This window comes from Myodes glareolus, chromosome 9, assembly GCF_982192425.1.
Source record: "Myodes glareolus chromosome 9, mMyoGla1.1, whole genome shotgun sequence".
Lineage (NCBI taxonomy): Eukaryota > Metazoa > Chordata > Mammalia > Rodentia > Cricetidae > Myodes > Myodes glareolus.
The window spans coordinates 104324489-104347484 of NC_142034.1; the positions used below are offsets into that span (position 1 = coordinate 104324489).

Below are 22996 nucleotides of genomic sequence, written 5' to 3' on the forward strand. Positions count from 1 at the left end.
CTCAGGGACAGCGTTCTGGCCAGCTGCATGTGGGGGCTGGTGTAGTTGTAGGATCCTAGCTCACAACAGAGCTCTGATCCCTCCTTCACAGCCTAGAGCAGGCCCTTGAAGCTCCTGAGTGCCAGTTCTCTTTCTGGAAGGTGGGACCAATACACAAGCCCCTCAGAGCTTTTGCCAAGAAGCTCACAGAGAGCATGGAAAAGGTTTGTTCTGATGTGGAGACAGTGGTGGCTGCAGCAGTGCTGCTGCTGAGTGTGTGTCACCATGGTTACAGTGGTGCTGCTGAGTGTGTCACCGTGGTTACAGTGGTGCTGCTGAGTGTGTCACCGTGGTTACAGTGGTGCTGCTGAGTGTGTGTCACTGTGGTTACAGTGGTGCTGCTGAGTGTGTGTCACCGTGGTTACAGTGGTGCTGCTGAGTGTGTGTCACCGTGGTTACAGTGGTGCTGCTGAGTGTATCACCGTGGTTACAGTGGTGCTACTGAGTGTGTGTCACTGTGGTTATAGTGGTGCTGCTGAGTGTGTCACCATGGTTAGGAAAAGAACCTGTTTCCCTTTTCTCACTTGAAACCAAGGACTCAATGAATAGAATGGCATGTATTTCATTGCATCTCTAGCTGGGGCATCATCATAATTATTACTTATAATAATATTATAATAATCATTATTATTAATTTATCTTTGCACTGCTAGTATTGAAGCTAGGGTCTCATGGCAGTCACTCTACCACTGAATTACAAGGGCTGCTCCTTCCTGTCTGTTTCAGGTGGCTGAGATGCATGGGGAGCTGATTGAGTTCAATGAGCGTCTACACCGGGCCCTGGTGGCCAAAGAAGCCCTGGTGTCCCAGATGAGGCAAGAGCTGATCGACCTCCGAGGTCCTGTAAGTGCTCCCCACCCCACCAGGCAGGTCTTTGCCCTGCCATCTGCCTCTGCCCGCCTTCACTGTGGGCATCAGGCCTCTGTGACTCAAGCCTTGCAGCTGTGTCAGTTCATTCCTGATGGTGTCGATGATGCAGGAAAGTGCAGGCACGGAATGAAAGAGATCGTCCTGCGCACCGTGTAGAGTGTACTCTCTCCAACCTCTCTATGTCCACGTGTGCTGGGCAGAAGAAACATGCCATGCTCCCTCCACAGTGCATGTCTGTGATCTGCCATGTGGACAGATCTCCAGTCAGGAAGCAGGGTTGGTTTTGTGTCTTGTACCCATGTGGTCTGCTGGTACAGATAGATCTCTTTGCTGCTTCTTTTTGCTTGACTTTGTTCAGTAGTTTGGTTTGAGGAGCATCCCATATAGGCTGAGTTATAGGCCTTTCCACTCACTCTGTTGATATTCTTGTAATTGTTTGTTATGGGACAACCTGGGAATTCTGGAATTCCTGCTTTCCACTCCATAGGAGGTAGTAATTTCATCTCCCTCAGGCACCCCTGGTTGAGAACTGCTCATTGGGTCATTTCCTTGGCCCCATCATTCTGTTTCTGATGAAACACAGCCTATCATCAGTCATGTCCTTTAGACATTCACTTGTTTCCTGTATCATATCATTGCGGGCTGTGATGTAGGAATTTGGATGCTGGTCTTTCCATGCACGTACATCATAACATCATCTTCATTTAAAATCTTTTCGTGCAGAACTCTGCGTTCCAAGGATTAGCAGGTAAGTGGTATGCACTCTCAAGTGTCCTTTCCCCAGCCGTAGCCAGTTCTATTTCAATTTACCATGTCCTGTTTCCTCCTCTGTGTATGGGAGTCAAATACTATTTAATCTTTGGACATCACTATATATGTCTAAAAGTAAAAATACAAATGCCATACCCTTCTTACTCCTTACCTCCACTAAATCCTTTATTGCAGCAAATATTGGTGTTCAAGTGTCCAACTGTCTCAATTTTAAAATCTGTGATACACATGAGGCTCAGACATTGTAATTTATTAATTGTCTCCTAGGTTTCTTTCTCATAACTTAACAGTGATGGTAAGATGTAGCTAAATCATTCCAACCATTTTAGGCAGACATTTCAGGAGTGTACCTTCATGTGTTTTGCAGACATCCTAGCAGTTTGGCTCTGGAGATTGGTCATCCTCTCTACTGGAAATAAAATTTTAACCCTTTCTTCCTTTGTCAGCCTTCCCCATCCACCATGCTGTCTTCTCTTTACTGCTGTTGGGGCCTTCCTCATCTCTCTTTCCCTGCAGTGTGCGGAGAACATGAGCTTTCCATCTTGGATTTTTACTCTTGGGTTTACTTGATGGCATCTCCGGGTAGAGCTGTTTGACATGCTCCTCCTGTTTCTATTTTCCTTAAGCTAGCATTTGAGTCTAGATACTTGGGATCAGTTTCATTTCACTGATGGTGTAGCTCTGGTTGAACTGTTTCCTGTCGGCAGTTCCACAAATTCTGCTGTCTCTCTTGGTGATGGCAGAGCCATGTGCTATTATCCCCTAGATCAGTTACCTTGCTTTACCATTAGGTCAGTGACTCCTCCTCTTGATGCCTTTGTAGCCCTGTGACTAAGGAAAGACAGTGGGTGGTGAGTCCAGATGCCCAGATACTGACCTCTGTCTCCTGTGAACAGGGCAGGTCTTCATGATGATCTTACTTCTGTAGCTAGCTCTGAGTGTTTCAGACTTTCAGAACTGACTGGAGAGAGGACACAGACAGACAGGAAATTAGCAGTGGCTCATTTTAGCAAAGGGTCAGTCTGAACCTGGGTAGTGGCCTTTATGCTGGAAGAACATTAGGTGTCCACTAACGATGTGGATGCTATTACAGAGAGCAGCTTCTGTCTCATCCTCATGTGCAGGATGAAGACCGTTAGCCTCCTGCACAGGTTGTGAAGCTGGCAGTGACTGAGTGGTTGTCACTGTCCACGTGTGATGTGCTGCCTTAAAGCATGAATGTCTTGTTTTCATCCCCTCCCTACCTAACTGTTACCAGTTTTGCCCCTCATCCAACAGAAGAAGAAACAGACTTAGAGGTGAAATGGCTTACCAGTGTCCTCAGTGCAAAGCCGCAGAGCTAAGTCTGGCTTTAGAGAATGAGTTTTATTTATTAGTTAAAAATACCAACCTTTTTAGACTTGTACAAAAAGTCTTATTTTACGATATGGGTTGCTTTTTATGTCACCAGGGAATGGGCTAGGGAGATCGTTCAGTGATTCCCAGCACTTGTTCTCACAGAGGGCCCAGATTATGTTCCCAACACCCAATGGTGGCTACAAACACCTGTAACTCCAGGTCCAGGGAACCCGATGCCTTTTGATCTTTGAGGGCACCAGACATGCATATAGTGCACTTACATACATTTAGGCAAACACTCATGTAACTAAAATAAATCTAAAAAGAACTTGGATGAAGCAACCAAAAGGAGCAAAGATTTATTGGCTCACAGGTCAAGGGGACATGATCCATCATGGTGGCACAGGAGAGGTTTGTGACTGTGCTAGTGAGTTTGAAATGACTGCTTACGGGCATGGATGATCAGGAAGGAGAGAGGCCCCCACCTCCACCCAGTCACCTACTTCCTCCTGCTAAACTCCATCTAGTCCCACAGTCTCTGAAAATTTGATCAAGTGCTTCCACACACGAGCCTCCCGGCTATTTCACAGTCTTGATATGTAAGCAGGAGGTTCGGATCTCTACAGCCCTATAAAGAGCTGATATGGCAGCTTGTGTCTGGAATCTAGCTGTGGGACACAGAGACGGTGCCCAGGTTTAAATACATACAAGCTTAGGAAAAATCCCTGACACTGAGTTCTGATCTTCACTCTCATACATACATGAATGTGCATTGCACATGTGTGTACACACACACACACACACACACACACACACACACACACATACACACACAGTTGGTAATTTATGAGGAATTCATTAAGGAGTAATGAAGTAAGAGAATTCATTAAGTAGGAATTCATTAAGGTCTCTAGACCTTCCCCTCTGCCTGACACCCTTGTTTTGTGACCCACGAGCAGGAAGTTTCCAGTTGGGTTCACCTTTCCAAGCACCCTGCGCAACCTTGCACATTTCAACAACGGGTCGTCTGCTGCAATGGTGTTTCACTTTGCATGTGACAAAGCACCTTAGAGATGTTTCCATGTGGCCTTACCCACTGATCTATTAAAGAGCAGACTTGTGCTCCCTGGGGTGGGCATCCCATAGTCTAGCTGGCCAAACCTGCTGAAGGATTTTGAAGTTTCTCCTTTTTGCTTTTGCAGCGTTGGTAGAAGGTCATCCTTGTGAGATCCTGTGACCAGATGAAAAGGCCATTTGGCAGCTGCTTGCTCAGGCAGGTCCAGTGCTCTTGCCGTGCAAGGTTGTAGGGTGCTGGGAAGTTCTTCCTCTACCTGCTGCAGGATGGTTCTGGAAAACCCAGAGGCTAGCACTCTGCCGTATCCTAGTGAATGTGCCTAGAAAAGTCACCCTCTTTTACAGATGTATCACCTCCATGCCAGGGGTTTAGGGTCCACTGCATTTCCGTCATGCTCACCCTTCTCCTCCCCGGCCCCGGGCCTCTGCTTCTGCTGTCCCCTCTCACTGGAAGGCCACCTGAGCTTTGGACTCCACCAGGTCTATCTCTTTCTTCTTCAGGGAACTTTCCAGATGCCAACACAGGCAGATTTCCCTTCAGTGTTTCTGCATGTCTCTCCCTTCCCATCCTAACGAGATCCCCATGAATTCATCATTGATTTGTCCCCCACAGTAGGCACTTTGCAGATGTGCGAATGAGTGGATGTCACTGTTGTGAGTGACGGTGTCCAGGTTCTTCCTGGGCCCTGTGACAGCCCAGCCCATTCCTTGTCCATGCTGTGCTTCTTGCTCACACCTGAATGCTGTCCAGGGCAGCTGTGATTTTCATTACCTAGAAGGGTAGAACTTCTCCCTGACCAGGGCACCAGGTGCAACACCATGACTCTTGATTCCTGGGACCATATTGTATCCCTCTTTTGTTCACATGCTTCAGTTCATGCTCCTGGGGTACTGCAGCCTCGAATGAGGCATGTTCTCTGAGATGAGACTCTCAAAGGTCCCGCTGTCTGCTGGACACTTGTTTGACCTTCCTTCCTCTGGCATTGTGCACACAAAGATTTTTGTTGTTGTCCTTGTTACTGTTGCTTATTTAGTTTTACTTTAAATTTTTTTAACTTTTGTTTTGATCATACTGATCACTTTGTCTTGGAGTTGACCAGCATCCCTTGGAAGCGTCTGCCTGGAGAAGACAGACTTTCCTAAAAGCCCTGGAAGAAAGGCAGCACAGTTGCCTCTGCTCCCAGAGGGGCTCCCCGCAGGCCTGGCCACACGCAGCCTTCCCAGAAGCTCCTTCTCCAGGGACAGAGTTTCCAGGAAGGGACGCTCAGCTGTTTTCTGAGAAAGACAGTGGGAAAGCGCTGACGTTCCTCTCGGTGCCAGTTCCTGATACATTCCCCTGCCCATCCCTGCCTGTGCTCTAACTTTGGGCCCTGACCTGTATGCTTATGGTTCTTTGTGTGGCAATGTTTCTTTTCTTTCTTTCTTTCTTTCTTTCTTTCTTTCTTTCTTTCTTTCTTTCTTTCTTTCTTTCTTTCTTTCTTTCTTTCTTTCTTCTTCTTCTTCTTCTTCTTCTTCTTCTTCTTCTTCTTCTTCTTCTTCTTCTTCTTGTTTAACTTTGGGGATATCTTTATTTTATTGATTTTTTTTATTGAGCTCTACATTTTTCTCTGCTCCCCTCCCTGCCTCTCCCTTCCCCTCCCTGCCTCTCCCGTCCCCTTCAGTCCTCTCTCAATTTACTCAGGAGATCTTGTCTTTTTCTACTTGCCATGTAGATTAGATTCATGTATGACTCTCTTAGGGTCCTCATTGTTGTCTAGGTTCTCTGGAATTGTGATTTGTGGGCTGGTTTTCTTTGCTTTATGTTTAAAAACCACTTATGAGTGAGTACATATGATATTTATCTTTCTGGGTCTGGGTTACCTCACTCGATATGATGTTTTCTAGCTCCATCCGTTGTGGCAATGTTTCTTACTCCGAGTTATCACTTCATGTCTACATCTCCTTTTCCCTGTGGACTGCATGAGCCTCTTCTCACAGCCTGGAACATGTGTCATGTGAATGTAACACACACCTATGGTAGCTATGGGAACACCACTAACTAGGGCTTTCCATTGTCCAGACAAGTGGCCTTCTATCCTTCCAGATAGTCTGGATAGATAGGATAAACTATCCTTCTTTGATAGTCCCCACTGTGCTAGGGGTTTGCACTGACATCTACCCTCCGCTGCTGAGATGTTCCAGCTGATGTGAGAGAATAATGATTAAAGTTCAGAGATGAGAGGAATGGGTGGATCCACCCCACAGTCTGTAATCAGGGTCCATATCTGCATCTTTTATATCTCCAGAGGGACTGACCGCATGATGGAGCTGATGTTGTTTAAGGACAGAAACTAAGAAGAAATTTACTTTTCAGCTTGGTGGCAGTTGGTAAATTTCTAAGCACCGTCTTGTCTGTGGTCTCTTTGCAGCTCTGAACAGCACATCCAGGCTATAAGAGACTTTTGAATTCTGCACTTGGACATGTGTGTTTTAACTGTCTGCTGTCATGCATATTATTCTGAAAAGTGCTATTGAGAGGCTTTTAAAAGTGTATCCCACATAGAGGCTTAGCACAAATATTAGTTTTTTGACACAAAATCATCTGGGAAAATGCTTGCAAGATCCTCTCTAAATTTTGCTACCCAAGGAATGAAGAGCCCTCTTGGGAACAGCTCTGTTTTCTGTTAATGGATGCCGCCTCAGTAGCGCTGTGACTTTGGATGCATACTGATGCACCCTGGACTGGGGGATTACCCTGGCTCATACCTTCCTTTCCTGAAGCCTGGTGTTTGCTCATCAACCACAGGAGCTGACTCCTGCTGTGAGCTGTGGCAGGTGCGTGGATACAGGCCACCTAAGGCTTGTGGGTGTAGAACCTTGGAAATCAGAGTCATGTGTCTGCTGGCAGATGGTCACTTCAGTGCTAGCCTACCTTGGCACAACCAGAAAACCCTAGCAATGAACAGCATCACAAAGCTGTGTCAGCTCCGTGCCCTGTAATGACCTCAGCAGAGTGAAGGGAGTGCCCTGGTTTATGCTCCTGCCAGCCACTCACACTTCAAGTGTAGAGTATGAGGCACGCAGACCTGGGAGATATAGTGACCCCACCCCCAAGATCAAAGTTCAGAATATGTATTGTTTGATGTGTATCTGTCTGCTTTGACTGTACTGTTGTTTGGCATGGACACAGGCCAGACCAGAATAACCTGAGAGCATTCCTGCCACTGATTCTGAGGAAACATGTGACAGGATTATTATCAGGCCTTTTGATCCTTGTCTCCCCTTTCCTAGGTGCTTAGGTCAGTTTGCTGCTTCACACCTGCTTAGCATCAAGAGCAACAGAGACCTACAGATAAAATACTTTTGAGATTCACTGGTCCCAGGTTCTTCATCTGTTTACCCTCAAGGCCTGCCCGAAGGCACTTACTCCCTGTCCCTAGGTTTCTCCCTGTGGCTAGGTTCTATATGGCCCAGGTGTAGAGATGTGGTCACCCAGAAACACCTCTTAAGGTGGTGGAAGCAAGACTGTGCTGATGTTCTTATGTCCACTCTGATCTCACTGTCTTCCATTGAGACTGCACTCAGACTCCATCTCCACGTCTGCCACAGGCAGCTGCTGCCCTGATCCCAACAACCCAGGGTGCTTTGCACCTGACTAGTGTGTGCTGCTGTCATGTAGGTTTCTCAGAGTGTTTAGTGTAGAGGTCCCAAGACTGAGGAGACTCGACAACATCCTCGGTGGGGCTGGCCTGGGTTTACCTCTTTTCTAGGGGATCAGATTGTGCTTTGTCCTTTGCATTGTGGCGACTCCTGAGCGCACCTGTCTGTCTCAACCATCTTTCTGGCTGAGATGTGTTCATCTTCTCCCTGCTTTTCCCCTGCATGTTTACCTGTGCAGCTCCTCTAAGTGCACTATGTGTGCTCTCCCCTTAACTGAATGCATTTTTTTTTCTTTCTCTGTGTTAGTCAGCTGCCTTGTGGCTACTGATCCTGTACATACCACAGGATCTTGTACAGTTTTTAAAAACAATTATTCCCTGAAAAATAAATTCTTGAGAAATGAAAATCCCAACCTCTGCCACCCCTCTCTTTCTCTCTTAGCTTAGGCTTGCTAGGCTGGGAAGTGAGCAGTTTGGCCATCTCACTGTGACTCTTTTTGGGTCATTCTGGGAGGCTTCCTGGCCTCACCAGTGTAAGCATACATAATCTTCTGGTCAGATCCCAGCACCAATTCTTCTTTGTGTTGCATAAAGTACGATCCTTCGGCTTCCACCCTGCACAAGCCAGGGTGTGTCTCTTCTGTTTCTACCTCTTCTCTAGGAGGCAAGAAGGCTAGGGGGAATCTTGCTAAAAGGATCCCTGATTTAGTTCAGAAATCAGCCGTGCTCTCCAGGAAGAGGTCACTATCCCCGTACTGTCTACTGCCAGCCTTTGAGAACCGTAGCCGTTGTCCTGTGAGGTCTGTGAACTGCTGTTTCTGATGGGGATGATTTTGTTGTCCAGAGCTTGAATGGAACACTTCCAAATACTGAAAAATAAAATAAAATAAAGTAAAATAAAATAAAATAAAATGTCGACAAACTCAAAAAGATCTCAGCTCCCCTTATTCTTTTCTTTTTTTCTTTTTTCTTTTTTTATAAAGTGGTTTTCTTCATTTCTGCTGTCATGGAATATCACTGTTATAGCCTGCGTGAGTATACTTGCCCAGTGTGGGTCGCTACCCCACCCTGTGAAGCCAGTGCTTCCTGCCATGCCCTCCTGGGGTGCAAGAGTTTTCTTAGTGATGAGTGTGCATGCGTCTCTCTCTCTCTCTGTCTCTCTCTCTGTCTCTCTCTCTGTCTCTCTCTCTCTCTGTCTCTCTCTCTCTCTCTGTGTGTGTGTGTGTGTGTGTGTGAGAGAGAGAGAGAGAGAGAGAGAGAGAGAGAGAGAGAGAGAGAGAGAGAGAATATGAATACTTAAAGATAGAATTTATAGTCATAAAGAGTGTGATAGTGGTATACTCTGTCACTTTTTTCTGGAGATTGGTTAACTTTGAAATGTGAAAGGAGATTATTTGGAGCTGTGATACATTATATATACTTTTGTACAGAGAAACAGCTACTGTGGGAAATATTATCTTAGGTTTGTTAATTAATCTGGCAGCTGCCAGGGCAGGGCTGACCCTTGCCCTTCTCTGGCCTCTTGCTGTTGCTCTGCCTTCCAAGCATCCCCTTAACGCCTGCTCTGACTGTTCCTGTTCCCAGAGCTTTCCTTCTCTACCCTTCGTCTTAGAAAACAAGCATGCTTTCAGAAGTTTTCCAAATAGCACAACATAAACAATATATTTAGAAAGAATTTAATAACATGCACAGTAAATCACAGGGTAGAGCACAGGTCTCTCTTCTAGTGACCTTGCTGTGGATGCCAGCACACATCCTTCTGGATGTCTTTTATGTGTACACGTTTCATAAACGTAAATGTATATGCATATAAGATATGCTTGCCTATTTTAACATCCGTGGGATAATTTATACTATTCAGATTGTTCTGAGACTTTCCCGTCTCCATTCATGAATATATGCTGGCTCCTTCCTCTTTGTGTTTCCCATCTAGCCTTCAAGGTCTAAGCCCAGCCCATCCTCTAAACAGACCTCAGTGGCCATGCTGGTGTTCCCTGTATCTGCCTGCTTCTGACATTCATGGTTCTTATCAGCAGATCTTTTGGCTTTCCTGGGAGGTAACGAGCCCTGTAAAAGGCAGTAGTGACCACACTCTTGCCTGCAATCAAGGGCAACTTCTATTGAGCATTTTTGTGCCCCACAACCCATTTCAAGTGCTGTAATATATTAGCAAGCTTGTGAGATAGACATTGTGATTTACTTAGCGAACACGGAGGCCCAGGTGAGGTGGGTGCCCCCATTTGCTGACTAGTAAGGAGGGAACCAAGAGGCCTCTTGCTTTCCCAGAGCTGTCCGTATCTTTATGTATGACTAGTCCCACCCACCACGGAGAATGACATGAGGTTCAGATTTACAGAGAGCTCCTTCCAGTCAGCCACGTGGAAGGTGAACTCTCACTTGATTGTAGCCCTGAGCACACGCCCGTGCTCTCATGGCATTCATCATCACTCAGCACAGAATTGTTTATTTGTCTCTGCTCTACTTGGCTGAGCTCCCGGCACCTGCTATGGGCTATTAGATATTTATTGAACGAGTGACTATTAGTGCCCACTTCTCACCAAGCATCGTCACTCTGGATGCCCAGAGCATGCTCACTGTATTTGACCAAAATTTTGGGTTCCAGCCCAAAATTCTGTATATCAATCTCAAGTTGACCATGTTCCTGTTGTCGTTTTTTAAAAATTGGCTGTCAAGTGTAAGGAGCTATCACAGCAAGTATCACCCACCCCTTATTTCTTTGCTACCTAACTGAAACAATTACCAGTTTGTGTGTGAAGTTACCCCTCAGCTACAGAGGAACCTGAATACTTTAGTGACACTCAGAAAAGATAGCTCAGCAGAGAAGCTAGTGGAAGAAGAAGGGGTAGAAAAGGGATTTTTGCCCATCAGGGGCACCTGACAAGGCTGTCCCTGAAAGCTATGGGTTAGCTGGCATGATGGAAGAGTCTGGGCCCTCAGACTCTGAGGGGCAATGGGTAGAGCTTCTGCTCTCTAGACCTGGATGACTTGACTCGATACAGGATCCATGCTTTACTTTTCTCAGACTTGGTTTTCACATCTATAAATGGGGTTGAATTTGTTACTTAGGGAAGGCCATGCTGTGCTGTAGTAACAAATATTCCCAATATGTCACAAATGGGAAACTTCTCTCTCTCTCTCTCTCTCTCTCTCTCTCTCTCTCTCTCTCTCTCTCTCGTCTTTCAAGACAGGGTTTCTCTGTCCTGGAACTAGCTTTTGTAGACCAGGTTGGCCTCAAACTCACAGAAATCCACCGGCCTCTGCCTCCCAAGTGCTGGGATTAAAGGCGTGCGCCACCACCGCCTGTCTCTTATGTTGCCTGTCCTTCATGGGAAGCAGGGCCTGTGCTCCATATTTTTCACTCTCTATGTCACAGACCCTGGCCAGAGTAGAGAAAGAAACAAGAGATAAGCTATACAGTCTCTCAAAACTTCCACCCAGAAATGACAGATGTCATCTCTCTCTTATTTCACTAATAAAGCAAGCCTTCTGGCACATATGACTATGGGAGACCTACAAGAGAAGATAGGAGTGTTCCCCTTTTCCCACAACCTCTCCAGCATAAATTGTCATCAGTATTTTTGATCTTGGCCATTCTTACAGGTGTAAGATGGGATCTCAGAGTTGTTTTAATTTGCATCTCTGATGACTAAGGATGTTGAACATTTCCTGAAGTGTCTTTCAGCCATTTTAGATTCCTCTGTTGAAAGTTCTCTGTTTAGATCTGTACTCCATTTTTTATTGGATTATTTGTTCTTTTGATGACCAATTTCTTGAGTTCTTTGTATATTTTGGAGATCAGACCTTTGTCTGATGTGGGGTTAGTGAAGATCTTTTTCCATTCTGTAGGCTGTCGTTTTGTTTGGAACACTTCTGTGTTGCTGGTGGGAATGCAAGCTGGTACAGCCCCTTTGAATGTCAGTGTGGTGATTTCTCAGAAAATTAGGAAATAACCTTCCTCAAGACCCAGTAATACCACTTTTGGATATATATCCAAAGGATTCTCAATCGTGCCACAAGGACATGTGCTCAACTATGTTCATAACAGCTTTGTTTTTCATAGCCAGAACCTGGAAACAACTTAAATGCCCCTTGGCCAAAGAATGGATAAGGAAAATGTGGTCCATTTACACAATGGAGTACTATGCAGCAGAAAAAAAATAATGACACCTTGAATTTTGCAGGAAAATGGATGGAGCTAGAAAACATTATTTTGAGTGAGGTAACCCAGACACAGAAAGACAGTTATCACATGTACTCACTCATAAATGGTTTTTAAACATAAAGCAAAGAAAGCCAGCCTACAAACCACAATCCCAAAGAACTTCGACAACAATGAGGACACTAAGAGAGACTTACATAGATCTAATCTATGTGGAAAGTAGAAAAAGACAAGATCTTCTGAGTAAATTGGGAATGTGGGATCTTGGGGAAGGGTTGAAAGAGGGAAGGGAGAGGCAGGGAGGGGAGCAGAGAAAAATGTAGAGTTCAATAAAAATCCATTAAAAAAAAAAGATGGGAAGGGGGAAAAAAGGCAAAATTGTTCAAGCAAGTCTCCCAAGTTGCGTTTAATTTAACTTCTAAGTAGAGTATTAAATTAATTCCTCAGGGACCCATGAGCTAGAGAGAGAGAGAGAGAGAGAGAGAGAGAGAGAGAGAGAGAGAGAGAGAGAGAGAGAAAGAGAGAGAGAGAGAGAGAGAGAGAGAGAGAGAGAGAGAGAGAAGGAGAAGGAGAGAAGAGTTACTAAGGAGAATCCCAGGAGCCCCACAGTGGCACATGCCTCCCAAGGCGGGTGATGGTAGCAGGGTCCAGTTAGATGAGCACCAGTGCTGAGCCATGGTGCTGGTGACAATGGGTGTGATGCATAGTGGGCAGTTAGGCTTGTGCTTATGACTAAGTCTCTGCATTTCTGAGTAGGCCCTGGGCTTGGAACGGGAATCGGAGTCAAGGCTGATGTGGTCTGTGATCTGAAAGAGCCCGCAATCTCCCCTCTGAGATGGATCAAGCTGTTTCCTTGGGTTTTCATTTTCAAGCCTATGAAAATTTACAGACTAAAGTAAAATAGGATGTGGAAGCTGAAAGGGCTCTTTGGATTTGTGATGTCTGTATCTTTTGGGATGTCCCCAGTGAAAGACCCAGAGAAAGCAGCCTAGACAGGCCTCAGCAAAGCTAGCCATTTGTGCTTTAGCAAAGTACAAACTGTGGAGTCCGTGCCATGAAATAGCTCATTTGTACATCATTCTGTCCTCACTTTCCCCTGCCACATCTGTCTTGTCCTTTTGTGGAAGCAGTGGCTGCTGCAGGGACAGCACAGTGCATCATCAAGAGAAAGAGTGACTCTCGGAGACCCTGGGACCACTGTGGCAGAGCTGGCTTAGTTCCCTGCACCGTCTAAAACTAATGTGAGTGGCCAGCACAGGCCACACTGGATGACTTGAGTTATTTAGTGTCCATTCATGGGTTCAATCAGCCAGTGGGATGATTTCCCAGAAAACAATGGGATGCAAGCAGCAGCATGCCATGTCTGCCCCTGTTTCCTGCACCTCCTCTGCTCAGGAAATAGGGAAGCTCTGAGTGGCAAATGACTGTGCCCGCTGTTGTTCAGCCTGGTAGACAAGAGTGGGGACAGGCGGCTGTCTAGCAGAGCACCTTCTCGCTGCTTTGACTTGTCTCTAGAAACACCTTGTATAACAGTCACCAAGTTCAAAGTGGGGTGCGTCACATACGGGGAGGTGTAAGTATCAAAGGGCTGTTAGACATCACCATGCCTGACATCTTCAGCAGAACTCACTTGCTGTTTATTGACAAAAGAGATTGACAGGCCAGTTTCTTCCTGGCAGGGCCATTACTTGTTGCATTGTTTTTGCACATAAACTCACACTGAGATTGTGAGGTTTCTGATTTAGATGCATTCTTTTGGGGGCCAACATTCAACCCCCTGTAGTTGCTATTAGAGAAAAAAAATTTAGAATACATAGTACATAAATACTGGCAGATTAGTTTAGGTGTAGAGAAGATGCCTGCTGTAGGCGTGCCTATCTCCTCTGCTCTCCATGGTGTGGGTAGAAGTCCTTCAGAGGTCTGCCACTGTGGGAGCAAAGAGTCCAGGCCAAAATACCTTCCCTCTACCCTGCAGCTCCCTCTCCCTCCCAGCTGGTACGTGACCTTTTGTTTTGATACCACGTCTTGCCATTAATAGCTTGGATGGGTTGTATGCTTTTGCCCTTCTTGACTGAGGATATGACTCCAGATCAGAACTTGATATAAATTTTTGGAATAAATAACAGGAGAGTGTGTGGGTTTGTAATAATGTGGTTGGCTCTCAGAAGGGTGGGGACTGCTGAGATCAGATTTCTGGGGCTTCAGCTAGGTTTCCAACTGTCCTTAATACCACAGGCGACCGTCTACTACTGTCCACCCCTGAGCTGTATCCACTGGGAAGAAGAACAACTTCTGCTTGCTAAGACCAGCTCTGCCAGGCTCTGGGGAGGCAATTCGCTTAACACCCACACCAGCCAAGGCGGCTTGTTGCTCTGTTCCCCTGGAGGAAAGTGAAGCCTGGGGAAAAGCTATGACTAGTCTTCATAAAGCGAGACCAAAGCAAACCTATTAGAAGAGTAGAGATCTTCAAACATGGAGTGCTAATAGGTACCATAAATGTTGCAGAGTTTAGAGAAAACACAAGAACTTTACTGACACTTGATTCACCTCTGCAATACTTTCTTCTTTTACTTTTTCCAGCCTATGCTCTACTATAGAGAATAGAAACACAATCTAGCTATTCCTCTAGCTCAAGCGAATAAAACTTTTCAAATGTTTTATATGAAGAAATTAAGTTATAAAAAGATTTTTCTCCATGACTGCTGGTGTACTTACCATCGTCTTTCCATCCCCGCCGTGTCCCTTGTCTGTCTCTCCATCACCCACCGTTTACCCACCCATCATTTGTTATCCATTCACCACCATTAATCCTTTATCCACCCATCTCTATTGTTTATCCATCCACTACCTATCATTTTCTCACCCATTAACTATTATCCACCTACCCACCCACCTACCTAGCATTCATCCACTTGTAATTTATAACTATCTACCCACCCACCATTTATCCATCTATTTCCCATTGTCCACCCATCCATCTTCATTTGTGTTTTTGCCATTCAGTTTTTAAAAATTGCGGACATCATCACATATTTCTTCCCAAGGTTCATGCTGAGCTTTAACTTAACCCAAAGTACTGCTCTGTGCCCCTTCCTGGACTTGTCATGCTCCCCTCCCAGAGGCACACATCTTCCATTTTTCTTTATGTATCTAAAATTGCATGATCATTAAGCTTCACTGAGAATGTTAGCAACTTGTGTTGCACATAGTAAAAACTGGAAGGTACCAAGTTTTATAGAATGAAAAAGTTTTTTCTTCTGATCTTCGTTTCCAGTGTCCTTCCTCCCAAAATGTTCAGTCCAAGTGCACAGGCACACAACTCTCCCTCCCTCTTCTCTGCCACCTGTCTTGTGTCAGGATTTGGACTCTGGTGTTCTATCTTAGGCCATTCCTCATTAGCAGAGAAGGAAGACTGCAGTTTGCTTGGTAGCTGTGTAGTCTAACTCCGTGTTATATAACTATTCATGACTTCCTCGCAGGCTTGCATTACCATGCGTGGTGCTGCAGTATGTCCTTGTATATTTGGCTTCATGCATATGTTGTCTAAGCATCTTAATTGCACGGAAAGAAGCTGGTGCCCACTCTTAGTAAACTGGATCATTTACATATGCTCCTTCCTTCCCTTCCCTCCTCCAGCCATCCATTCATCCATCTGTCCGTTTGGATGTCTGCTCCTCTATCCATTCAGTGTGAAGATTCAGTGAGCAATCTCATACGTACCTAATACCACCTTGGGCTCTGAGAATAATGTTCCCGAGACCCTCATAATCTTATGGAACAAAGTGATCCATTAAAAATGAATCGGCAGAAGTTGGAATCTATGCGACTTTCCAGACTACACAGAGGATAAAATAAAAAAGCTTGTAGTTGCTAGCACCTGAATTTTTGGCCTTGAATATTTTTCAAACCACAAGCAACTGATGCCTGTAATTGTATATTTGCAAACCAGACAAATTAACAAACAGACAAGCACAGAACCTTGCATGTGGTCCAAACCCCTTGAGTCATCCTCAGGGTAGTGAGAGTGCAGGTCACCATCGTGATCCCGTCTACAGCCAAGCATCTACCAGCCTGGCACCCCAGCTGTGCCAGGCCCTGCATCCTTTTACACTTGGTTCCTTACTTTAAGATGAGTTGAGAGAGCAGGAGTGTCAATGGGTTGAGAAATATTTCTCACTTTTGGCTGAGAAAAATGATAACTAATTGCTTATGGGAAGGCTATTTGAAAACAGATGTGTGAGAGAATGTCTCTGGCACATGCAGATTATGGTGCCATTTCATGTTTGGGACAAGTGTTCCCTGTGGTCATCGTGGGACAAGTGTTCCCTGTGGTCGTCGTGGGACAGGTGTTCCCTGTGGTCGTCGTGGGACAGGTGTTCCCTGTGGTCGTCCTGGGACAGGTGTTCCCTGTGGTCGTCGTGGGACAGGTGTTCCCTGTGGTCGTCGTGGGACAGGTGTTCCCTGTGGTCGTCCTGGGACAGGTGTTCCCTGTGGTCGTCGTGGGACAGGTGTTCCCTGTGGTCGTCGTGGGACAGGTGTTCCCTGTGGTCGTCGTGGGACAGGTGTTCCCTGTGGTCGTCGTGGGACAGGTGTTCCCTGTGGTCGTCCTGGGACAGGTGTTCCCTGTGGTCGTCGTGGGACAGGTGTTCCCTGTGGTCGTCGTGGGACAGGTGTTCCCTGTGGTCGTCGTGGGACAGGTGTTCCCTGTGGTCGTCGTGGGACAGGTGTTCCCTGTGGTCGTCGTGGGACAGGTGTTCCCTGTGGTCGTCGTGGGACAGGTGTTCCCTGTGGTCGTCCTGGGACAGGTGTTCCCTGTGGTCGTCGTGGGACAGGTGTTCCCTGTGGTCGTCGTGGGACAGGTGTTCCCTGTGGTCGTCCTGGGACAGGTGTTCCCTGTGGTCGTCCTGGGACAGGTGTTCCCTGTGGTCGTCGTGGGACAGGTGTTCCCTGTGGTCGTCCTGGGACAGGTGTTCCCTGTGGTCGTCGTGGGACAGGTGTTCCCTGTGGTCGTCCTGGGACAGGTGTTCCCTGTGGTCGTCGTGGGACAGGTGTTCCCTGTGGTCGTCGTGGGACAGGTGTTCCCTGTGGTCGTCGTGGGACAGGTGTTCCCTGTGGTCGTCGTGGGACAGGTGTTCCCTGTGGTCGTCGTGGGACAGGTGTTCCCTGTGGTCGTCCTGGGACAGGTGTTCCCTGTGGTCGTCCTGGGACAGGTGTTCCCTGTGGTCGTCGTGGGACAGGTGTTCCCTGTGGTCGTCGTGGGACAGGTGTTCCCTGTGGTCGTCGTGGGACAGGTGTTCCCTGTGGTCGTCGTGGGACAGGTGTTCCCTGTGGTCGTCCTGGGACAGGTGTTCCCTGTGGTCGTCGTGGGACAGGTGTTCCCTGTGGTCGTCGTGGGACAGGTGTTCCCTGTGGTCGTCGTGGGACAGGTGTTCCCTGTGGTCGTCGTGGGACAGGTGTTCCCTGTGGTCGTCGTGGGACAGGTGTTCCCTGTGGTCGTCCTGGGACAGGTGTTCCCTGTGGTCGTCGTGGGACAGGTGTTCCCTGTGGTCGTCGTGGGACAGGTGTTCCCTGTGGTCGTCGTGGGACAGGTGTTCCCTGTGGTCGTCGTGGGACAGGTGTTCCCTGTGGTCGTCGTGGGACAGGTGTTCCCTGTGGTTGTCGTGGGACAGGTGTTCCCTGTGGTCGTCGTGGGACAGGTGTTCCCTGTGGTTGTCGTGGGACAGGTGTTCACTGTGGTCATCGTGTTTCCTTCTTGCCTTTTCTTTTGAGCAGTGAATCTGAGAGCTTTGTATTAAAGGACAAATAAAATTCTTTTTCTTTGATTCTTTTTTTATTCCCAAACTAACTTATCCTAACCACACATGAAAATTTTGAATTGATGCAAAACAGTTTAAAAATTGATTGACATTTCAGTGTGGAATTATAGCTTACACTATGATTGATTCATTTAGTCAGTATCTGTGGTGTGCCAGGTGCTAGACCGGGTTGCTGAGTGTCATGTGAACTGGTGGCTGTGCTGATGAGGGAAATGCAGTCTGTTCTCTGAGCTCACTGAGAGGGACCGATCTCAGACAGCCAGTGTGGGGTGATGGTCCCCTAGGACAGGTGGATGGTAGAGGGGGGGTAGCAGTGGGCCGTCCAGTGCATTAGGATGCTCAGGGAAGGTACTTTCTAGAGTGAGAAATACTCAGACATCGGCCCTCTGTAAGAGGTGCTCCACGGCTGAAGTTCTGAATGTCCAGGCTCTGACAGGCAGACTGTGAACAGTGAAGATTCTGTTGTGGGAGGCAGCAGACCTTTGTGTAAAGTGCCTACTCAAAATCCTGTTCCTGGTATTTACTCGCTGTATTGCCTTGGGCAGTTTTCCTGTGCTTGTGTTACTGAATGCCAAACCACTCAACAACCCAGCTGGGCATGGTGGCAGATACCTGTAATCCCAGCTCTTAAGAGCCTGAGGCAGGAGGATTGCAAGTTGAAAGGCATCATGGGTTACACAGTGAGCCCCTACCTCAGAAACTGCCAGTTATTTTCTTATCTCAGTGACTCTGTTCCTTTGCTGGTCTCCATTGGTTGTTTACTTTCCTCTGACCTGCGGTGGGAAGACTGCAGTGACGTGGGCCCCACAGCGCCAGCCTTCCGAGGTGTCACTCTCATTCTCACTGGTGCTGCTGGCTGTCCACTCAGAGTTGATGCTGGCTAGGGGTGCAGGAATGGGTCCATTTTCTCTGATAAAAAAGCCCAGCAATGGTGGCACACGCCTTTAATCTCAGAACTCAGGAGGCAGGCAGATCTCTGTGAGTTTGAGGCCAGCCTGGTCTACAGGACAACCAGGGCTGTTACATAGAGGAACTCTATCTTGAAAAACAAACAAACAAGCAAACAAACAAATTTAAAAAAATGCCAGGCAGCGGTGGTGCATACAATCTCAGCACTTGGGAGACAGAGACAGGTGGATCTCTGTGATCTCTGTGAGTTTTAGACCAGCGTGGTCGACAGAGCTACTTCTACAATGGCCAAAGCTACACAAAGAGACCCTGTCTCAAAATAACAACAATTTTTTAAAAGGCAACAAAGAAATGCTATTGGAAATCTTGGAGTGTTGTGAAGAGCTACCACACGACACTGGGAAATTGGGGTTCTCTTTTGGGATTCTTAGTCTTATAAAAGAATTTTTAAGACTGGACTCAAAGGGAAACTCAAGGACATAGTATTTGAGTTAAAAAACCCACGATGGGGCAGGCTAGCTGTACATCTTGAAGCTGCCCGTAGTGTGGGGGTCCCTGCAAACTCTACTCTCAGTAGAGGAACAATGTGCATGAGAATCATGAGGGAACCCCAGTTCAGCATGGCTAGTTAGCCAGGGTGTTCAGACTTTTGGAGTCTGACCCTGAGCAAGTTTTTCTTTCTCTTATTTAAACACAGTACAACTTGGGAGAAAAAACACCAAACCTTTCCTTGCAACAGTTATCTTAATAAAGTTTGGGCGTGACTACATCAGAAACTTCTTTGCAAAATACCCATGTCTTCTTCCTTAAGAATGGGTCCTGTTGACTAAGAAGCAAGGCTCAGGAGTCTAAGGACTCCACAGAACATCAAAGTTTAGCAGGTTAACACATCCATTCCCGTCTTCTCAATGGAAGACATCCCTTCTCTTAAGGAGAAAGCCACCTGTTTAACATCCTGATTTCTATATTGCTGTCTGTAAGCATGTAGACTCCAGTACCCTTTATATATAGGAGGAAAATGGAGAAGAGAAGGGGGAAAAGCTGGCATGAAGGTCAGTCATGTGACAACAGACAGCTACATGGCAGGGAGCCTTTGAGAATGAGTGAGGAAACAAACCCACAGTACCAGGGGCAGCGCAACGTGGCTCTGACAACATCAGAAAGAGATGGACTAGAAGTAGGAGTAGAGAGGTCTTTCCAGGTCAGAACTCTGCAGGGCAGTCAACTCCACAGATGCCATGGCCGCTCCTGGGGACTGCACCAGGTGAAGGGATCTCACAGTGAACCTTTCCTCCGAGGGTGGTCTCAGAACTAGGTTCTTTACCTGTTCAGCTGGGTTAGCTTTTGAGGGAGGAGACAAGGGCATGTCTCCACCTAGAGGTGAACTCGATTCTTTACTGGTGGTGGGTGCTTTCTTCCAATATGGAAAGAGTTGAGTGTGTACAATCAGTGGGGCTCCTGAGCAGGTGCAGGGCTGACGGTGCTCCTGACATCTGTGCTTCTCGTGTTTGTTCACGTGAGTCCTCATGTGTGTCTTCTCTGTGGCTAGGGATGGCACCTTGACCACAGGCTGCTGGCTGGAGGACTGGAGTGGGCTGTTTGTGGTACAGGAAACCTTAGAAGACCCGTGCTGGTGTCTTGTATTTCCCCTGTGACTGCAGGGAAGGCTGGGTCTGCCTGTTTATTTTGAGACAGGATCTCACTAAGTTGCCTGTGCTAGCCTTGAACTTATGATCCTCTGTCTCTTCCTTTTCCATAGCTGAACTTACAGCTTCTGACATAGCTTCACTATCAGGTCCTGTTTCCTGTCCACCTTTTCTGTATGTATGTCCTGATTCTGCCCATAGGAGATGCTGTGCTCTCCCCGATGGCTTGAACAAGCTGGCATATGGTCCCCCTTCTCTTTTCTTTCTCTTCTGCTCTGCTCCCCTCTCTTGCCATCCCTCTGTACTCCCCTCCACACCTCACTTCCCTTCCAATTTCAGAACTATTTATGGAAGACAGAGTGGCCATTTGGGGTAGATTCTCTGGTGTCTTCTTAAGTATGGGGAACTGGCAAGTCAGAGTAATGGATTCTGTCTAGAGCTCCACAGTGACATAGAGGGTGGAGTGTGGTGAGGGCTATTGGCTTTGGCCTGTCCCTGCTTCCAGCCCTCAGGGGACCCTGAGATGGAAAAGGCAGTGAAAACCTGATGCTGCCCGAGAATAGATGCTGCCATCCCTCTTACTGTCTACCCGGCTGGGCATAACACTGGGGGCTTTTGCTCCAGAAGAACCCAAGCATCTGTCTGTCCTGCTTCTCCAGTGATTGGACTTTGCCTGACTTTGTACTACACTGCTGCCTCATGACTGCCTAGACCACAGACCAGTGGGGAACAGCCATTTTCTGGGGCCAGTGAGAAGCAGATATAGATACTGTGCTGGTCACTTCATTATGCCTGCATGGAGGGCAAGCCAAAGAGAGGTCTAAGATATGTTTGTGTTTAGCAAGTACTCTGATTTGCCTTATAAAGTATCTTTGTTCCATCCTTATTTATGGCCAGAATGTGCTATGGAATCAGCATTCTGGCCAGGCCTGGTAGTACACAGCTACAATACAAACTATTTAGATACCAAGGCAGGAAGCTTCCTGATATGAGATTCCCCTCTGTATGCTGTGAATACCATTGGTTAATAAAGAAGCTGCTTTGGGCCTATTGCAGCACAGAATAGGGCCAGGCAGGAATTCCAAGCAGATAGAGGAGGAGAGAATAAGCAAAGTCAAATGTAAAATATGTAGCTGCCGAATGAGACAGATGCCCAGAACTTTACCGGTAAACCACGAACCTCGTGGTAAAATATAAAATAATAAGAAATAGGTTAATTTAAGATGTAAAAACTAGCTAGAAATATGCTAGAGTCATTGGCCAAGCAGTGTTGTATTTAATATAGTTTCTGTGTAGTTATTTTGGGTCTGGGCATCCAGGAATGAAAGAGCAGCCTCTGCCTACAGATTCCAAGTTCAAGGCATACCTGGTTCAGATAACTTAGTAAGACCTGTCTCAAAATACAAACTAGAGAAAGGGACAAGGGGTATAACTTAGTGATAAATATTGGGGTGTGGTATATGGTATACCCAGCACTAAAAAAAGAACAAGAGTGTTTTCTGATGTTGGTGTGAGCCCAGGGGAGATCTGGCATCACTTTGGACAGACAGCAGGACAGACAAACTTCAGATGTACATTGACCTTTACCCTCCATCATCATGGTGTAGTAGGTGCAGAGCCGGACCTGGTCACCAGCCTGGGTCCCCAAAGACCCCCTAGGTCATAGCCTTTTTTTTTTCCCCAAGCAGCCTCTGCAGGATTCAGGAAGACACAATAAATATCTCCTGGCTTCCTGATCCTGGTAATGCTACGGAGTTAGAAGAAAAGCCTCTAAGCTGGCAGGACTTAACAACCTTTAAGCAATTATATTCACTCTCTAGAATGTTCCCAGAAAGCCAGTATCTCTGAGGGGATACTTGCTGTCAGAAAAATGCCTAGTACCTCTTCCTCCTCTTCCTTGAGGAAGCACTTTGCTTTGTAGTGGCAGCTTGATGCCTGCCCAAGTCTTTTCCTTTCCTTGCCTCTGGTTTGCCTGTGGTGTTTGCTTTGAGGGACACACACATTCAGAGACTCTTCTGAGGTGGATTCTCTGGGGACACTGCCTTTAAGATGGTGGCTCTCGTGCACTGGTAAGGAGCTGCTGTCCTTAAAACCTCCAAGTCCCACCTCTAGTTAATCTTGAACTGTCCCTGGCCTCGGGAGCTGAGGAGAGATTGAGGGAGGAGCAATGCCTGTGAGCTGCCCCTCGTCACTGGAGCCCTGGACATGTCTGAACTCTGCATAGTGCCGCAGGGGAGAGAGGAAGGGCACAGAACCCTGCCTCTGTCCTTCCCACTTGTACCAGTGGCTCTAAGGGCAAAGTCTTTCCCAACTGACTCTGCAACTTGCTAAGCTGCAACAGACCCAGGAGAAGACGGAGAAAGAATATCTACTTTAATAATGATGATACTCAGATTGCTCTAGATTGCATGTCAGTTAAAACATCTTTGTTTCAGATTACTGCAGAAAAGTCCAAAGTGTTTAATTCAGATTCATCTGAATTTGCTGCCATATTCTAGTTGTAGTTTGTTGTCCCAACTGTAACGACACAGGCGCTGTTACACGTAGGGAGCGTATTGGCCATGTGCACTCCCCCACTGCTTTTGTGTGTACTATCAAATTTTTATCGAAAGTACACTTTGTGTGGTAGTTTGAGTGTAATTGGCCCCTGTAAGCTCACAAGGACTGGCACCGTTAGGAGGTGTGGCTTTATTGGAGTGGCATGGCCTTGTTAGA

At 46.8% G+C, this 22996-nt stretch overlaps 1 protein-coding gene across 1 annotated transcript in view; it reads left to right on the forward strand.

The window, feature by feature from the left end:
* The window catches only part of Snx29 (sorting nexin 29), a 417720-nt gene that overhangs the window by 289445 nt on the left and 105279 nt on the right, over nucleotides 1–22996 (forward strand). Inside the window, exon 16 of the mRNA XM_087910838.1 lies at nucleotides 766–882. Coding sequence (XP_087766964.1) covers nucleotides 766–882 — 117 coding nt within the window. The remainder of the gene's footprint in view (nucleotides 1–765; nucleotides 883–22996) is intronic.